Below are 18,751 nucleotides of genomic sequence, written 5' to 3'. Positions count from 1 at the left end.
CCCCGCTGTCCACCCTTCTGCCCAGAGCCAAAGCCATTTCACTAGCTGCCCAAACTCCTCCTGTTCACCCTTCACAAACTGTCAGGACTCCGTGCACCCCCAGCATCCCCCAATTCCCTCGGCATCAAATAAGAGAAACTGCCAACTAAGGACTTTCATTGAGTGGACAAAAGGAGAGCTTTGGAAAAACACTTGGAAATAAAAGAGAATGAGAGAAACGCCGACTCTGGGGGGGCAAACTCTCATCTTCAGACATACTTTTCTTGATTAGTTAAAAGACTTCAAGCAGCACAATCTTTTCTATTTAGTAGTTAATGTGACAGTTTGTGCCAGTGGAAAACAATCTACAAATATAAAGAAAAATATAAAACTAATGAAACCACAATGATATGAGTGGGTTTCTTTCTTTCGACTCTCCTCTCTCCTTCCATCCCACTGTGCTGGTGCCAGCCCTCCTCAGACAGCCAAAATCAGCTAATTAACATACCTCTAATGAGTCTTTTCATTTTTTCCTAATTAAACAAGCTTCTCAATAATACATGAAAACAGGGCGATGCGCTATTCAATTACATACATATGGGCCAAAGCCAAGCATGTGTGCTAATCTGTGTGTGTGCATGCCAAGTGGCACTGTGTTAAGTGTGCCAACCGTGCATATGCCAAGTGGGTGTATATACGTCTGCTTGTGCCCAGCAAGCACATGGGCGCGTGCCAAATGTGTTCATTGTAGAGAACGTGTGGCAGGTCATGAACGCGTGCTATGTATCATGCTTGGTAATCCGCCAATTGCCACTTTGTCTGCCAACTGGGTGCCCCCACATTCTCTCAGTCACACTCATGGCACTACCAATTATGGTAACTGTGGCACTTGTGTTCAATACCCACACAGAGACATTATGTGCTAGAAAGGACACATTGAAGGCAAAATCACTGAGACAGAGACAACATGTGTCATTACTATATATCCAGGAAAGACTGACTAAGCATGCTCTACTACACTTTCTGATTTCAGTGGCAAGTTACACCTGTTTCATTCAACCACCTGCCTTGTTTAAAGGACAAGCAAAAGTATGTTTCTGGCTTCCAGGATTTTTTTTTAAATAGCTCAATTAGAGGCAGATGGCGTCAAGACTGAAGTCTGGAGGCATACGTTGGTGTTGCGTGTCAACCATGACACAAGCTCTGGTTCCTGAATGGCAATCACCCAGGCATGAAACTGTTGCATTCCCACCTCTCAAAAGTAACCCTCTATCTGCCACAGCCAGGTGAAGCGTGGGTGTCCCCATGGGCTTCTCCAGCCGCTGCTTTCCTTAAGAGACAAGCCACGTGGCTGAAATGTCAAAGCAGACACTAACTCACAATGCAAGGCTTGTATTTTTGGTATTATTTAACATGAATTCTGTTTACCTATTTTCGCTGTGCCTCAGATCCTCCATGCCTGAGCCACTGGATTCCTAGTTGCCATCAGCCTTGCTTCAGACTTCAGCTGCCTGTTTGATTCACTCATATTTTACTCCTCTGCCTGCCCTGCGCAGCTGTTCTTGTCCTCCACTGCTGGACCATTCCAGCCGAGCCTGTCTACATCTCACCTAAATAAACTGTAAAAATAGTTCTGTCTTCAGGTTGTGTCTGCATTCTGCACCCTATCTGTCAAGTCCAGGGTCAACCATAACATACAGATCTTAAAGGCTAAGGACCCAGAACAATGAATGCCATTGTGAAGATGTGTGAATGCCTCAACACTTTTGTTGCACACAGATACACCTCTGACGGCAATGTCCAAGGAGACACTAAAAGGCAGGCGTAAAAATGATATCATGGTACATCTAATGCACAAATGGTAATGGTATATATCATGATATATTCATTTTTTCTAGAAAATTTTAAACACAACCCCATACCTGTTGCTTGTTGCTTGACTTGTTGCTGATTATCGTCTGGAAAGGCTTTTTCATGTTTGGTCCAGAGTGCACAGCATCCATTCCTTCCCAAAAAGATCTGGAATACTGATTCATCTGGAAACAATACACACTGCCACTGTGTGATGGTCCAATCCAGATATCCCAAGAAGCCACTGCAGCTTCTGGACAAGGTTAACATAATGCTTTTTTGGACAGAAAATGTTCAAGTTTCATTTGTGAATGCAACTCCATATTGTAGTGATTGACAAATATTGCCCAAAGTAATCCCTTGGCCCAGTGGTTATATCAACTACTAATGTAATTATTATTTCACGGGTGTGTTTTGGACATAACATGAAATAAACTAGTTCATTATATGGCTACATGCGCCCTGATTGGCTGATTTCCGGACTGATATTTTTCCATATCAGACCATTACCATGAAAATTGGTCCGGATTGGGTATCAGATTTGCGAATTTGTTTACAATTTTCACCGGGTAAAATAAAACAAAACTAAACACAGCAAAATGGAGGAATTAACAGCAAACAAGCTTGAAGTGGGTGTGCAAAATGAAATGCAACAAGATGAAAACAGAGCTCCGAACAGTCAAGAACAGATTGAAAACTTTCTTACAAACGAGAAAGCTTAAAACACGATTAAAAAACCAAGTCGGACATAAACATATTCCATAAATATCTAAACAGCATCAGAAAAAACACAGAGATTGAAAGCTTGCCAGCTAGTGACCTTGACCACCTGTTAAGCAAGTTCTTCATGGAGGTGAAGAAAGTGAACAGGTCTACAGGACTACGAGCCCAACACCATCAGCAGCTTTCATATTTGGGTGATACCGTACGTTTGTGTGTTTATATGTATAATAGCCATATAATAAACAAATTATTAACCTCGCTTGCTCGGTCTGTACGGAAATATCAGACCTCTGTGTTTTTTGCATACTGTCAACACCTCGGTCTGATAATCCTTTAGTATCATCTATGATCACCATTAAGACACATGGTGTGCTGGCAACTCACACAGTGCTATTTAGACAGCAGACCAAAATAAGATTTTCTGGTACGTTTACGGGTCTGTGCCAACATGTCAAAGTATACCAGCAGAGGGCAGCCACCAAAGCTCCCTGGGATGAAGCAGTGATGCAGTAAGGATTTGAATTTTTTCATTCGTGTTGACCTTTATTTTGCTGAAGCCTTATTTTCAACACCAATTAATTGTGTTTACAAGCAGAGAGTTGTGATCCTGGCTATGTAAAATGTATCTGAATATTATGCCATAAAAATAATAGACCCATTTTTTTTTGGTCTACAATCATTTTCTGCTGCCAAAACATAGGGATGCACCAATACTGTGTATGACAACACATCATTTTCAGACAATACAACCACGGCTGCATAGACAAAAGTAAGTAAATGAGATATGTAAAGAATGTAGGCACTGTGCTGGGTTTAGAGTTTGCATTAGTTTTGAAACAAGCAATAAGACTTGTACTATTCTACGCTACTTTCCGAGAAGGCCCCATTGATATTTGAATGTAAAAGGAAGATAAAAATTTTTTCTAGCAACTTTCTGGCAACTTTAAATATAGTGTGTGCGTGTGTGTGTCACGCATTAATTTCTAGTGTCATATTAAAACGTGTTTTCATCAACTGTATCGTCAGTTTTGCTGCACAGTCAAGTTCTCCTGCAATTACTCATCTGTGTATTTGAGCTTTAGTCAAGTTTTCCTTGAATGTGAACATCTGACAGTGCAACACACGCATGCACGTACGCATGCATGCACATGCACTCTCTCTCTCTCTCTCTCACACACACACACACGCACACAGATTGGACTGATATCATTTCATGCAGCCAGCTAAATACAGAGACCATCTCAGAACAACCAATCAAAAAGCAGATACAATCTCTGAATTTCTTTTGCTCTCAGCTCAGATCCTCCCCTCTATTATAAATAAAGAAAGTGAATGAAGAGGAAAAAATGATGAGGAAAGGGTGTGTTGGAGGCAGTGGGGGGGGGGGGGGTCTGCCTAGACCAAGGTTTCTCCAGAAAAGTCGACATAAAAAAAAGTCTTGGTGCAATCCCTGTCTGGCTATGTCATTCTCCCTCAGAGGGAAGGGGGAAAAAAAAAATCAAATTATCAAGCTCCTAAAGATGTCATTATTGACTGGGGCTCATTTGCATGTGTGAGAGCGCCCTGCAGGAAACAACCTGAGGACGGCCATTTTGTGCCTGATGTCAGCCTCGATGGCGTTCCACAGTTGCTCACCAGTACCTTGAGAAACGCCCACATTAAATGTTTTCACTCAGTTACTTGTTGATTCAAAAAATGGTCCTAAATGTGGACATGCATACACATATAACAGGTGGCATAGATATTACTATGAATGGTGTCTGTTTTTTTCTGGTGTTGTGTGTGTGTGTGTGGGGGGGGGGGGGGGGGGGTCGTTGCATGTGAGCTGACATCCTAGACAACAGAGATGTAGTCTGAATGCCCTGGAGACAACAGAGTTGCTCGTCAGGCCAAGCACCGACAAACAAGACAGAGATGGAGTGAGTGTGTGGATGTGAGAGAGAAAGTGGGACGATAGTGGAAGGCAGTATACGACACACATGACGTTTGGCAACATTTACATGCAGCTGACTTCATACACTACTCTGCCATTAATGTCATTGATGAGACGAGAATCCCATCTGTCCCGACACATCAGCACCAAACTCTCACATTAAATGGCATCAGGAAATTTCAGTTCCCTCCACATGCTCTCCCGCTCTCCCAAGACCACTCAGCCTTTTCCATGATTCTAAATGTTAGACTTGGAATAATTCAATTTCATTCAATTTGCCAAGTCTCACTCATTCGTTAAGAAATAGATGTAGACCTGAATCTTCCATGCATTTACAAATTCCAGATACCATCCATTCATTCATTTTGAAAACCTGCTTATTCCAGTTAAGGGTCAAGAGAGGGGGCTGGAGGCAGGGTACACCCTGGACAGGCCGCTAAATTCCACATACATTACATCAAATTAATAAAGTGTGGACGTAAACTGTTATATGCAGGTGGATTGATTGATAGTGTTGACTTAACTAAAGGAGTCATATTGTGTGAAATTATTTCATTACCTTTTACAGCTTCATGTTAGGGTTGGATCCACCCAGTCTCACAATTGTTTTTGGGGTTTTTTTGTGCTCCTGGCACAAAATGAGTCACATTTTCATGACAGGGTATTTTTTTATCTCACTTTTACTAACCAAACCCCCCCCCCAACCCTAACCAAATGTGTGTGGCTTTGCAAAAAGCCACACACATTGGGCCTCATGCATCAATGTTGCGCACTTAAGGCGTAAATTTATGGCGTAAACTTGAAATACACCAAAGTCACCGTGACATGTATCAAGCAGTGCGCACCTGCCCATTTCTGGCGTACGCCTGACGTGATCTTGATAAATGCGGCGGGTGTAAACGATCGTAATTATAATAAACACGCCCATAAATATTCAGACTCCGCTTCAGACACACCCTCATTTTACGACATGGAAGTCGGGAAGACGGCAATGAAAAAGAACTCCACCAATCACAACGCGTGCCAATAGAGCGTCAAAAGCGGCTGTCGTATCAATTGTTTTGTAGTATACAATCAATAAAGTGTTACAGTGGTCCCTCATTAATCGCTGGAGTTACGTTCTAAAAAATAGCCCGAAATACGCAAAACCGCGACGTAGTCAGCGTTATTTTTTACAATTATTATAGACGTTTTAAGGCTGTAAAACCCCTCACTACACAGTTTATACACTTTCTCAATCAGGCATGAACATTTTCTCACTTTTCTCTCGTCTGTAAACACTCTCAAAGTTCAAACCTTAGTAGGAAAATAATACCAAACTGTTTTCAGGCCCAAACATTTGTTTGAGAAATAAAAATAGAACGTTTTCCTATAAATAATTATGATGGCATTTAGAACTAACGAATTAATTTTAACGATCAACGAAGGAGGTCGGACACATAAGAAATTATTAATAGTGACTGACCAGTATTTCACAGATCGCTCCTCTGCGTCCTGGCGCTGCGCCTTTTCCCACTCACACCTGGCTGCAGCAGGTGTGTGTGTCCGTGTGACAAACACAGTTATGAGTAGTTGTTGGTGCCCTTTTCTCTTCTGGGCAACAAGATTCTTATAAACAGATACGCAGAACACAGAACACTGTAAAAAAAAGAAAGCATGCAAAATTGGACTAAATACTCCGCGAGACTCCGAGGCCACGACAGGTGAACGGCGTTATAGCGAGGGACCACTGTATTCTCTTTTCACATGTCAATAATTCTTGACATGTGGATATTTGCTCGCTCAATTAATAAGACACGCCTAATCTGTCAGATTTCTTTATTTTTTAAGTGTATTTCTGTATTTATTTTATTGTGACAACCGAATGGAGACGACAAAACCTGGCTGCAGTACGGGCGAATTAAGGGAATGACGAAACTACAGTTGTTATTATCAATTTCACTGTCTAAAACGATCACACCACATGAAGTTAAGCTCAGCGCTGCTCTGGCTCCAGGCTCGAAGTCTGGAGAAAAAGGCGAGCAGCGCTTTCCTTCCTGTCAGTGCTGTGACCACGGATCATGCTCCATAACACTCCCGCAAAGGCGGGATTTGTATTGATTATTATATAGTATAATCAGGAAAGTGTTATTTATGTAACATATGCATTGATTTGTATAATGGCACAATGGGCCTCATGTATCAACGTTGCGTACGACGATATTTGAGCGTATATGGGGTGTACGCCAAAACGGCTGCGCTACTTGGCATTTATCAATGTGGTCGTTGGCGTACGCTGCGCTGAAAATATACACCAAGTCGAGAGGTGGTGTAAATTATACACCAAAATGAACCAGCGCTGGAATCCACATAAAAATGAAGATGATCAACATGATAAACAGTGCCATCATACAAATCAATGCATATGTTACATAAATAACACTTTCTTGATTATACTACATAATAATCAATACAAATCCCGCTGTTGCAGGATTGTTATGGAGCACGATCTGTGGTCACAGCGCTGACAGGAAGGAAAGCGCTGCTCGCCTTTTTCTCCAGACTTCGAGCCTGGAGCCAGAGCAGCGCTGAGCTTAACTTCATGTGGTGTGATCGTTTTAGACAATGGAATTGATAATAACAACTGTAGTTCCGTAATTCCCTTAATTCGCCCGTGCTGCAACCAGGTTTTGTCATCTCCATTCGGTTGTCACAATAAAATAAATACAGAAATACATTTAAAAAATAAAGAAATCTGACAGATTAGGCGTGTCTTATTAATTGAGCAAGCAAATATCCACGTCAAGAATTACTGACGTGAAAAGAGAATACAGTGGTCCCTCGCTATAACGCCGTTCACCTGTCGTGGCCTTGGAGTCTCGCGGAGTATTTAGTCCAATTTTGCATGCCTTTTTTTTTTTACAGTGTTCTGTGTTCTGCGTATCTGTTTATAAGAATCTTGTTGCCCAGAAGAAAAAAGAGCGCCAACAACTACTCATAACTGTGTTTGTCACACGGAAACAAGCACCTGCTGCAGCCAGGTGTGAGTGGAAAAAGGCGCAGCGCCAGGACGCAGAGGCCCGATCTGTGACATACTGGTCAGTCACTATTAATAATTTCTTATGTGTCCGACCTCGTTCGTTGATCGTTAAAATTAATTCGTTAGTTCTAAATGCCATCATAATTATTTATAGGAAAACGTTCTATTTTTATTTCTCAAACAAATGTTTGGGCCTGAAAACAGTTTGGTATTATTTTCCTACTAAGGTTTGAACTTTGAGAGTGTTTACACATGAGAGAAAAGTGAGAAAATGTTCATGCCTGATTGAGAAAGTGTATAAACTGTGTAGTGAGGGGTTTTACAGCTTTAAAACGTCTATAATAATTGTAAAAAATAACGCTGACTAACGTCGCGGTTCCGCGTATTACGGGCTATTTTTTAGAACGTAACTCCAGCGATTAATGAGGGACCACTGTAACACTTTATTGATTATATATTACAAAACAATTGATACGACGGCTGCTTTTGACGCTCTATTGGCACGCGTCGTGATTGGTGGAGTTCTTTTTCATTGCTGTCTTTCCGGCTTCTATGTCGTAAAATGAGGGTGTGTCTGAAGCGGAGTCTGAATATTTATGGGCGTGTTTATTATAATTACGATCGTTTCCACCCACCGCATTTATCAAGATCACGTCAGGCGTATGCCAGAAATGGGCAGGTGCGCACTGCTTGATACATGTCAAGGCGATTTTGGTGTATTTCAAGTTTACGCCGTAAATTTACGCCACAAGTGCGCAACATTGATACATGAGGCCCATTTGGTGTATGTGTCTTGAACGTGTGTGCATGTGTCGCATCTCCCCACTTCCATAAAATGCTTATATGTATGTACAGATCTGATCACATGGGGGCTGGACAGCGAGGTCTGACTGCACACAGCATGGGGAGGGGCCTGTCAGCTGATCACAGCACACTGACAGTTGGATGACGGCTCAGTGTACACATTACAAACACAGAAACCACTGCCAGGACAGGTATATAAATAATTACGGCAATACCTACATACTCAATTACATAACAAGTAACGAAAATGAATGACCACATAACACAAAGTGTCACGTTGGTCTGGGCGCTGAACAACGGGGGGTTCTCTCACAGCCGCGGCTGTAAAGATCTCTGCTCCTGGATGTCCCAGCTTGAGACCAAGTTCTGAGTTTGGAAGGACATGAAGTTACAACATTCCTCCATGAGGCACGTCTCTGACTGCTGTCCTCACGTGGAAATATATAAAACATCTTTCACCTTTGTGCTGGACTGCAGTGGCCGGACACAGCGCACCTCATCCATGTCCTTGTTGATTTCAGGCATTTGTCTGCACCGATTACAGGCCAGAGATGGTAGCTCAGTGGTAAAGTTTCTGGCTGGCGATCAGAGCTTTTGGAAAGTGGAAGTTCGACTCCCATGGGTGGCATGTATTTTTTTTATTTTTTTTTGGCCAACTGGTTAATGCCCTTGGTTTCAGTTCAGAAGGCTCCAGGTTCAAATCCCACCTCTGCCACATTTCTCCATGTAATGTGGAGTTGCGTCAGGGCATCCGGGGTAAAACCTGTGCCAATTCAACGTGCAGATCCACCTTGGATTTGCTGTGGCGACCCCGAGTGCAAACAAGGGAGCAGCCGAAGGGACTTACTTATTTTCACAGCAGCTGCATGATGTGTAACCACATCGCGCAGCTGATCGCACTATGTTCCTGCATGCACGAACTGTCACAGCGGCATCATGCAGGCCTGCCTGTCGCCACGATGTTTTCGTGATTCGCTCATACAAGGTGTTCTGCTGAGTTGCCGAGTTGTACTTTTTCCTACTATGTGTGAAGAGGCCCAAAGGCACACCAGTCAGCAAAATTCAGGACAAGTCATTGTTTCAGAGTTGGAACTTAGTCAGACTACCGACTAGCCTCTGCTCAACCCATGCTGAGCTCCTGCTCAGCTCAGGACCACACGAGGCAAACCTGGTCATACCCTGGCACATCTCTGTGCCAGGGCATGACACAATCTTTTTCGATATCTTGAATGATTTTTTTTTTCCCTGCTCACTGTGAAAAACTGACTAATTTGGCAAATAGTGAATAGTGTCATGACAAGAAGGAATCAACTAAAACAATGAAATTGCTGATTTGGCACATAAAATGAGTGAGACCATGAAGGACAAAAAAAGAGACCATTTTGTTAATAAAATTTCTTCTTGTCCCATTAGTTACTTTGCAGTTACATCATGTGACACTGTGACACCAGCAAATTTTTTCTTGAAATATTAAAATAAATAACAATAGAACACCAATATTTCTAACACTACATTTTGTAACAGCAACTAAAACATTAACCTTGAATTTTGTTTTGTGTCTTTCTCCAACAGATTAAGTGGCCAAGTAGGTAGTGTGCTTGGTTTCAGTGCAGAAGGTTGCTGGTTCAAATCCCACCCCTGCCACATTTCTCCATGTAATGTGGAGTTGCATCAGGAAAGGCATCGGGTGTAAAAGTTGTGCCAATTAAACATGCAGATCCACCTCGGATTTGCTGTGGCAACCCCAAGTGCAAAAAAAGGGAGCAGCCGAAGGGACTTACTAACAGTGGCAGCTCATTACATAAAAGCCAAAACTACAAATCGTTGTCTGTTATGTGGATAGCCTGCATCCACTGCATGAGTGGCTTTAAAAATCAATCATAGAACAAACGAAATTCAAGCCCATCTTCCCATCTGAGTCACACTGTACATCTGTCTCTTTCTCTTGCATCTTTTTCTGGCTCAGCTGTTTGTCATGTGGCATGTTAATGAGAAGAGCAGCTCACTTCCCTGCATGCTCACTGCTGCTCTAGTGGACCCATGACACCTCTTTAACCGTATGAAACACAGCTACAAATCACACATCTGAATACAAAGAGCAGGTCACATAATGGTAAAGAAGTAAAAAAAAAAAGTTATCAGCACATGTTGATGGTCGAGTGTGTGCATTTCCGCCCCCCAGTTTTCGGCTATCCTACACTTCAGGTAACCCCTAGTATTCCTACGGTGGAATTTAACTCTGAAAAGAGCGGGATACTCAATCACTACAAAGACCTCATTCACACACAGACACACACTCACACATGCTAGAGCGAGAGAGACACAGAAAGAAAAAAATGGCCTTTATCATACTGCGCAGTTGACGTGGCAGGTTGATGAAGGCAGAGCTGCAGCTGCCAGATGCTTAATAATATACAGATTGTGACGAAGCAATGCTTAGTTTGTATGTGTGTGTGTTGGTGTGCGCTCTGACCTGCACGGGGCTCTGTTTGACCTCGTTGCTGCTGGGAGAATTGAGTCCAGAGGCCTGCTGGAGGAGGAACTGTCGAGCTGCTTGAAGTGCCTACAAGACAGACGTAAAGCTTCAGATGCTCATAGAGCACAAAAACACAACCACAAACAAAAAACACTTCATTCACATCTAAGTTTAAAGAATAAATGCTTGCTTAATTTAAGAAACACAGGTGCAGAATCCTGTCCTTTTCAAGGAACAATCCTGCATTCATGGCTGCATCTTCTTTAATTACAGAGTGTAAAGTATCATTCACCTGTTTTGTAGGATTGATTTTTTGTTATGATGCAACATGCATTATGAGGATATACAGACAAAACACTGATGTGCATATTTAAATTTCGCCTGAAGAAGGGGTGGGCGATGCACAAGCATGGCCAATGTCATGTACATCGGAATGCCAATTTCAATAAAATGTCTATTTTCATCACAATTAAAAAACATATCATACATAACTGACCTAATTGTGTCCATTTTTTTGTCCTTTTCTCATTCATTAAATTTGTTCTTTGCAATTTAATATAATTTCAGGTGGGCGTTTAACCAACTTTCTTCAAACGTCTTCAACTTTCTTGGGCTGATGCTTGGCCCTGTGCTGCCTGGCCACCAAGATACATATGACAACTCTGAAGGCAACTTATTCTCACAAGAAACTCACAGTAAAATGTATAGGAAACTGGACACAAATTTAGACAAATTCATAAGTACTGTTGTGGAAATTTATACACATCTCACACATATTTTCTACTCAAGGCGGTGATGACATCAACAAGAAGATGGTGATCATCTGAGTAACAATACGCCATCCTTTTACTTACATCTTTTTATTTTAACCCTAACCCAAACCCTAATCTTACCCAAAACTGAAATGGTCATTTCTGAAAGTTAAATGCAAAACATGTATTGCGTATGAACATGGCAATTCAGTTTAACATCCATCCATTTCCTGTACCCGCTTACTCCAATTGGGGGTCCCGGGGGGGGGGGGGCCTAGAGCCTATTCCAGCAGTTACAGGGCTTGAGGCAGGGTTCACCCTGGACAGAACATCAGTCTGTCACAGGGCCACATATAAACAAACAAACACAGTCACATCTACAGACTATTTAAAGTTTCCAATTCACACAACTAGCATGTCTTTGGATGTGGGAGCAAGCCGGAGCACCTGGAGGGAGCTCACACAAACACAGTGTGAACATGCAAACTCCACACAGAAAATCCACAGGTGAGCATCGATCCCATGACCTTCTTGCTGTGAGGCAACAGTGCTAACCACTAAGTCCCCGCACTGCCAAAGTCATATTAACATGCACTATATACGAAGCTTGATTAACTTATCATATCATACAAAACAAATCATGAGAATAGGTATGTGAGGTTGATTTAGACTTCTGCTGATGAGACTAGATTCTGATTGGAGCTTAAATTTGACATCTTCATTTGAAGAAAGTGTTTCTCTGCTCCATTCCACCATGTTTAAAGTGTAGGTGACACGATATGTAATGTTTTTTGAGTATTTAAGACTAAGATTAAACAACAGTTTGAAATTTAGCCTTTCCTGGTGTGCAGTTAGTGAAGAGAAAAATATTCAGATTTTGAACTGCGCACCACTAAAAGCATGGCAAGCTTCCTGGCAAGTCTCGACATGGGTGAAGAAGGCGGAAGTGATATCAGCGCCAGTGTCGCAGACCAAACGGTCCGCCCCTAATAACTGGTCCACCGTGCCTCCACTGCGCATGCATCATTTCGGAGCTGACCCCTCGTCTAAGTCAGAGTCTCTTCACCCAAGGTGATCAAATGGATTAATGGGATTATTAACCATCAGAAGACAAGGTAAAACCTCTTAAATCATTCTAAAGTCAGTTTTAAGCAGAAACGAGGCGATATTCGGTGATGCTTTGAAATGACCGACGTGCAGTGAATGCATCAGCTAGCAGCTCATGTAAACACGGCACTCTGATCGCTTCCTCCATCTTTTATGATGAAATAATGCTGAATTTATGTGGAAATGATTGTTGTACAAAAGCTTCACATATCTGAGATAGATGATGAATGGAGGGCAGTTTTAAGCAGAAACAAGGTGACAATCCATGAACTGCGGCTAATGACGCATGCGCAGCGAAGGGGTCAGAATGGTTAATTCTCGCTGGCAGAATCCTTTTAATTGGCAGGTGGAACACTTATATTGACAAGCGGGCACACACGGTGTCTGCAGCTTCTTCACTCGACACAGAGGCAAAACTGAGTATTTACACATTATTTTTTGCATAATTTCATAGCGTGCAGACTGAGACATTATGATCATATGAGGGACTTGGAGTCTTTTAACTTGCAACGGTGGAACAAGAGGATCCATTCGTAGCAGAGACTCGACCCATCAGCCGCAGACGCAATTAACTGATTACACCTGTAGTTGACCGTGCCGCTCCTGGATCGGTACAGCAGAGACTTGACCCATCATGGACTTTTCTTCAGCCAGGACAATGAATTTTATTATTTTCAGACATTTCCATCAGACTAAAGATGATGTCACTGAAACAGACAGGTAAGACTATATTATTTACTCCTTGTGTGAATGTTTTTAATATTTAATAATAACGTGTTACGCTGCTAATGGCCCAGTCACAAGGCATACGATGATTCCTGAACAAAGGGAAAAAGTAAAAAAGTCACAATTCGTTGAGAAAAGGTGGATGAAAGAGCTTTATCACCAAATAGCCTACGAAGCAAGAGCGCAAAAGAGATGAAAGAGGAACTAAATGAAACCGAAGCTAACACTGATCTCAACGCTTTAAATGAAACGCGCCTGGAGCCACAACTGGACCATGGTGTGTCTACATCTCTGAGTTCCAGGACTCTGCGCTGGGATGGAGCTCATAGCGCCTGAGTCCTGGAGAAACTGCAAACAGAAGCTGTGGAGATCTGTGTGCACGTCGGTGGACCTACCTGCTCTGGTTCCTCTTCCAGAACAAAAGAGGGATCATCTCCATCATCAGAATCCTCACTGTTTAACGACACACTGTGCGCATCATCTTGCTCCAATAAAAAAAAAAAACCTCTGATGTGCTATGGTCACTGCTGTATCACTGTATTACGTTACTAAGCTCTCTCTCTCTCTCTCTCTCTATATATATATATATATATATATATTTATAACAGAAAACTGTCAAAAGGGGGAATAAATATAAGTGTAAAGAGGACTGAATATATCAGAGCAGTAAATTGATCAGTCCGTGTAAACGCGCATTGACTCCCCATGTGCGGTTATTCCACCAGCTACAGCTGATCCACAACGTGAATTCTGCCTTCCAGAACAGCTGTGTATATAATCATTTGAATCATCTACCTGTTGCCACATGTACATAAGGGCTGGATTGTCATTCCTACAATCATATTGTTATATTTAATAAAAAATAATAAGCGCACGCAGGAACTGCTGCTGTCGCTGGTGCTGTGTTCAAGTACCGTCAGAAATTACACAACCTTTTTGTTGTTTCAAATTCAGCAGTTGCTTGTGGCAAAATAATTAATTGTATCCACACAAAAGATTAATTCTGGTCTATATAAGGTGGCTGAGCCCAGTGAAGCTGACCACCCCCCCCCCCCCACCCAGATTAAAAAAATCCAAGTAAACAGGTTGAGTTTGCCCTTTAATTTCTGATGGTACATGAACACAGTGTCAGCAGATACAAAAACGTTACAAAAATTATGCAAACGATAAAAAACTTCAAGAACAACAGCAAAACAAAATACTGAGGAACTGAGGTTTTCGTTGCCCTTCGTCAAATTTTTGAACAGTTTAAAAATCCTGATGAAGCGCCAGCTGCAGGAACGAAGATGCACGACGGTTAAACGATGCCAACGAAAGTCCAGATTTCTTGTTTCATTTGGGCTTCGTTGCCCTTCGTTAAGTGCCGTGTGACTGGGCCATAACATACAGTACACTAACTGTATTCAAGAAGGAAACAATATTTATTTATAAAAGCTTATATTTTCAATCCCTTGTAACATTTTTTGTACCTGTGTCTCAGAAAAAAATCATAAATAAAAAATCCACACTTCCTCATCACTTTTTTCTGATGTCACAGATAGTAAAATTATTTTTTTAATCAGTTGATTACGACCAAAGAGCTGGCAAAAAAAGGTTGTAAGATCACTGTCCTCAAAATCATTGTTGATTAATGACTTAATTATTGATCTTCACTTAGATATGATTGGGTTATGTGAAACCTGGCTTAAACCTACAGCTGTCCTCCCCTTAAATGAGGCCTGCCCACCAGCATATACATTTAGTCACGTCCCTCGTGATGCGAAGCAAGGCGGGGGTGTTGCTCTTATTTATAAATCTAGGTTTAGCTTATTAGCGGTTGGGGGTCACAAATATAACTCATTTGAGCATCTGATTCTCCGCTCCGCTCAGGATATTACGCATTGCCAAGGTCAGAAGAATAAAAATCAGCCGTATTACTTTGTCACTGTATATAGGCCTCCTGGCCCATATTCTGAATTCTTAGATGAATTTGGTGCGTTCATTTCTAACTTGTCAACGAGAGCAGATAACATTCTGATCATTGGTGACTTTAACGTTCATATAAATAAGCCTTCTTATCCCCTCAGCAAATCATTTATGGAAATTGTGGATGCATTAGGATTTCGGCAATGCATTCAGGATTCGACGCACATTAGTGGAAATACCCTGGATCTGGTTCTCGCACGTGGTATTGCTGTCACGAATATTGACATCATGCCTCTTACATCAGTGGTCTCTGATCACTCACTTATTAAGTTTACAGTTTCACTGCCATGTTTAGTGGAATAACAACCTTATTTATCATTACGGCGATCAACTCCTCAGCTAAGACTGAACTAGAAGCTAGATTGCCTGATGTCTTAGCCTCACTTTTGACAAATACCCAGTCAGTAGACAGACTTGTGGATAGTTTAAACTCAGTGCTCAAAACGACACTCGACATGATTGCACCACCTGTGTTGAAACCGCGCTCCCCCAAATCGCAGTCACCTTGGTTCAATGATTACCTGCGTGACCTCAGGCATAAAGCAAGAGGTCTAGAACGGAAACGGCGTCGTTCAAAATTAGAAGTATTCCACCTTGCATGGCGTGATGCTATTTTACGAGGTCTGTCCAAAAAGTAACGGACCTTTTTATTTTTTTCAAAAACTATATGGATTTGAATCACGTGTGATTGCATCAGCCAAGCTTGAACCTTTGTGCGCATGCGTGACTTTTTTCACACCTGTCGGTTGCGTCATTTGCTTGTGGGCAGGCTTTGAGTGAGCACTGGTCCACCCCCCTCGTCGGATTTCTTTTGTCTGGGAACTGGCTGAGAAACTGCTGCTTTGCTCCATGAAATTTTTTTCAGAAACTGTTAGAGACAGCCAGTTGGAAACCATTTGAAAGATTCAGATGGATTTCGGTGAACACAGGACATGTTGTGGCATGTCCAGCTGTTACACAATTTCTCGGATACTCACTCGACTGAAAGCCATTGAAAGCCGTCTGAATCTTCTGAATGGTTTCCAACACGGAGGAGTTTTTTTTGTTGCGCGCCATGAACAGTTCCGTGCCGACGCGCGAAATCCTCCACACGTCTTTCATTACAAAATCTCCTGTAACAGTGGAATGTGCCGCAAAAGTGCTATGTCCAGCTCTCTTGCCATTTCTGTGGTAGTCACACGATGTCCCGTCTTTAAAAAGGTTTTAACAGTCCTTAATCCGTGTGACGCCGACAGAATCTTCACCGATATCCATCTGAATCTTTCAAATGGTTTCCAACTGGCTGTCTCTAACAGTTTCTGAAAAAAATTTCATGGAGCAAAGCGGCAGTCGCTCAGCCAGTTCCCACACAAAAGAAAGCTGACAAGGGGGGTGGACCAGTGCTCACTCAAAGCCTGCCCACAGGCGAATGACGCCACCGACAGGCGTGAAAAAACTCACGCATGCGCATGAAGGTTCAAGCTTGGCTGATGCAATCACACGTGATTCAAATCCATATAGTTGTTGAAAAAAATAAAAAGGTCCGTTACTTTTTGGACAGACCTCGTAGACTATAAGCATGCATTACTGGCTACAAAGCAGACCTATTACTCTGATTTGATCAACAAAAACAAGCATAACAAAGTTCTTGTTCAACACGGTGGCAACACTTATTCATGGACAACCACCTGCAGTTCGCTCTCCTTTTACAGCACATGATTTCCTGGATTACTTTGAGAAGAAAATAGATGACATTAGGTTGAACATATAACAGCATGCCTTAACACAGCCACTACACCCTGCTATTGAGGTGGGCGCCACTACTGAGGTATTACCTAGATTTACAGAATTTGATGGTATCTCTCTAGACATGCTGACGAAACTCGTAACGTCAACAAAAAGCACAACCTGTTTATTTGATCCTATACCAACAAAACTGTTTAAGGACCTGTGGCCCACTCTTGGGCTGATTGTGCTGGAAATTATTAATCTTTCTTTAACTTCTGGATTTGTTCCTAAACGTTTCAAATATGCAGTGATTAAACCATTACTTAAGAAACCTAATCTTGACCCTAGTGTATTGAAAAACTATCGGCCGATATCAAATCTATCATTTTGCTCTAAAATTCTGGAAAAAGTGGTGTCACAGCAGCTTGTAGACTATTTTACTGAGAATAATCTCTTTGAGCCGCTGCAGTCTGCTTTTAGAAAATATCATTCCACAGAAACGGCTCTCACTAAAGTGGTGAATGATCTTCTGCTTACAATGGATTCAAGCATCACTACGGTTCCGTTGCTGTTAGATCTCAGTGCTGCATTTGATACAGTGGATCATCATATTCTACTAGATAGGCTGGAAAATCATTTTGGGATTACTGGGAGTGCCCTTGCATGGCTGACATCATACTTGACCAGTAGTTCGCACTGTGTTTTGTACAGTAACACTACCTCTAACCTTAGTGACATGACATTTGGGGCTCCTCAGTGGTCTGTCTTAGGCCACCTGCTTTTCTCCCTTTATATAGCACCCCTTGGGCACATATTGCGGCATTTTGGGATTACCTTTCAATGCTATGCAGATGATACTCAGTTATATATGCCGATAACTGCTGGTAATCTCGTTCACATAAAATCCTTAGAAGATTGCCTTGCATCAGTGAGAAGTTGGATGTCTAGAAACTTCCTACTTTTAAACTCTGAAAAGACTGAAATGATGGTTCTTGGTCCAGTGAGACATCGGCATCAATTTGACCAGTTAACACTCAGCCTAGGCTCGTGTGTCATACATCACACTGACAAAGTGAGGAACCTTGGGGTAATTTTTGATCCTTCGTTGTCCTTTGGTCTCCATATTAGAATTATTACTAGGACTGCTTTCTTCCACCTGCGAAATATAGCGAAGATTCGTCCCATCCTGTCTGTGGCTGATGCTGAGACCCTGATCCATGCGTTCATCTCTTCTAGATTGGACTACTGCAATGTTCTATTTTCTGGTTTACCGCAGTCTAGAATTAGGGGTCTCCAATTGGTTCAGAATGCTGCAACCAGACTTTTGACACGAAGCAGAAAGTTTGACCACATTACACCCATTTTGGCGTCTCCTCACTGGCTTCCTGTCCCAGTGAGATCAGATTTTAAGGTTCTGCTACTAACCTATAAAATTATTCATGGACTGGCACCTCCCTACCTAGCTGACCTAATTAAATCTTATGTACCGGCCTGGGCTTTACGTTCTCTGGGTGCTGGATTACTTTGTGTCCATAGGGTGAATAAGAAGTCTGCGGGTCACAGAGCTTTCTCTTATCGTGCCCCTGTTCTGTGGAATGATCTCCCTGCGTCAATAAAACAATCAGATTCTGTGGAGACTTTCAAGTCCAGACTTAAGACGCACTTCTTTTCCCTTTCATGTGGCTAGCATATTGGTACAGTTTTGTTTT

The 18,751-nt window shown here is 42.1% G+C and overlaps 1 protein-coding gene across 4 annotated transcripts in view; it reads right to left on the bottom strand.

Annotated features, from left to right (window-relative positions):
- foxp4 (forkhead box P4) overlaps positions 1-18,751 on the bottom strand; it is a 271,351-nt gene that overhangs the window by 131,779 nt on the left and 120,821 nt on the right. For all 4 annotated transcript variants that reach the window (XM_034166924.1, XM_034166923.1, XM_034166926.1 and 1 more), the window contains exon 3: positions 10,783-10,872. In XM_034166924.1, the coding sequence (XP_034022815.1) occupies positions 10,783-10,872 (90 nt within the window). The remainder of the gene's footprint in view (positions 1-10,782; positions 10,873-18,751) is intronic.

Source organism: Thalassophryne amazonica, chromosome 3 (assembly GCF_902500255.1).
Source record: "Thalassophryne amazonica chromosome 3, fThaAma1.1, whole genome shotgun sequence".
Taxonomy (NCBI): domain Eukaryota; kingdom Metazoa; phylum Chordata; class Actinopteri; order Batrachoidiformes; family Batrachoididae; genus Thalassophryne; species Thalassophryne amazonica.
This window is presented reverse-complemented; position numbering and strand designations above follow the sequence as displayed.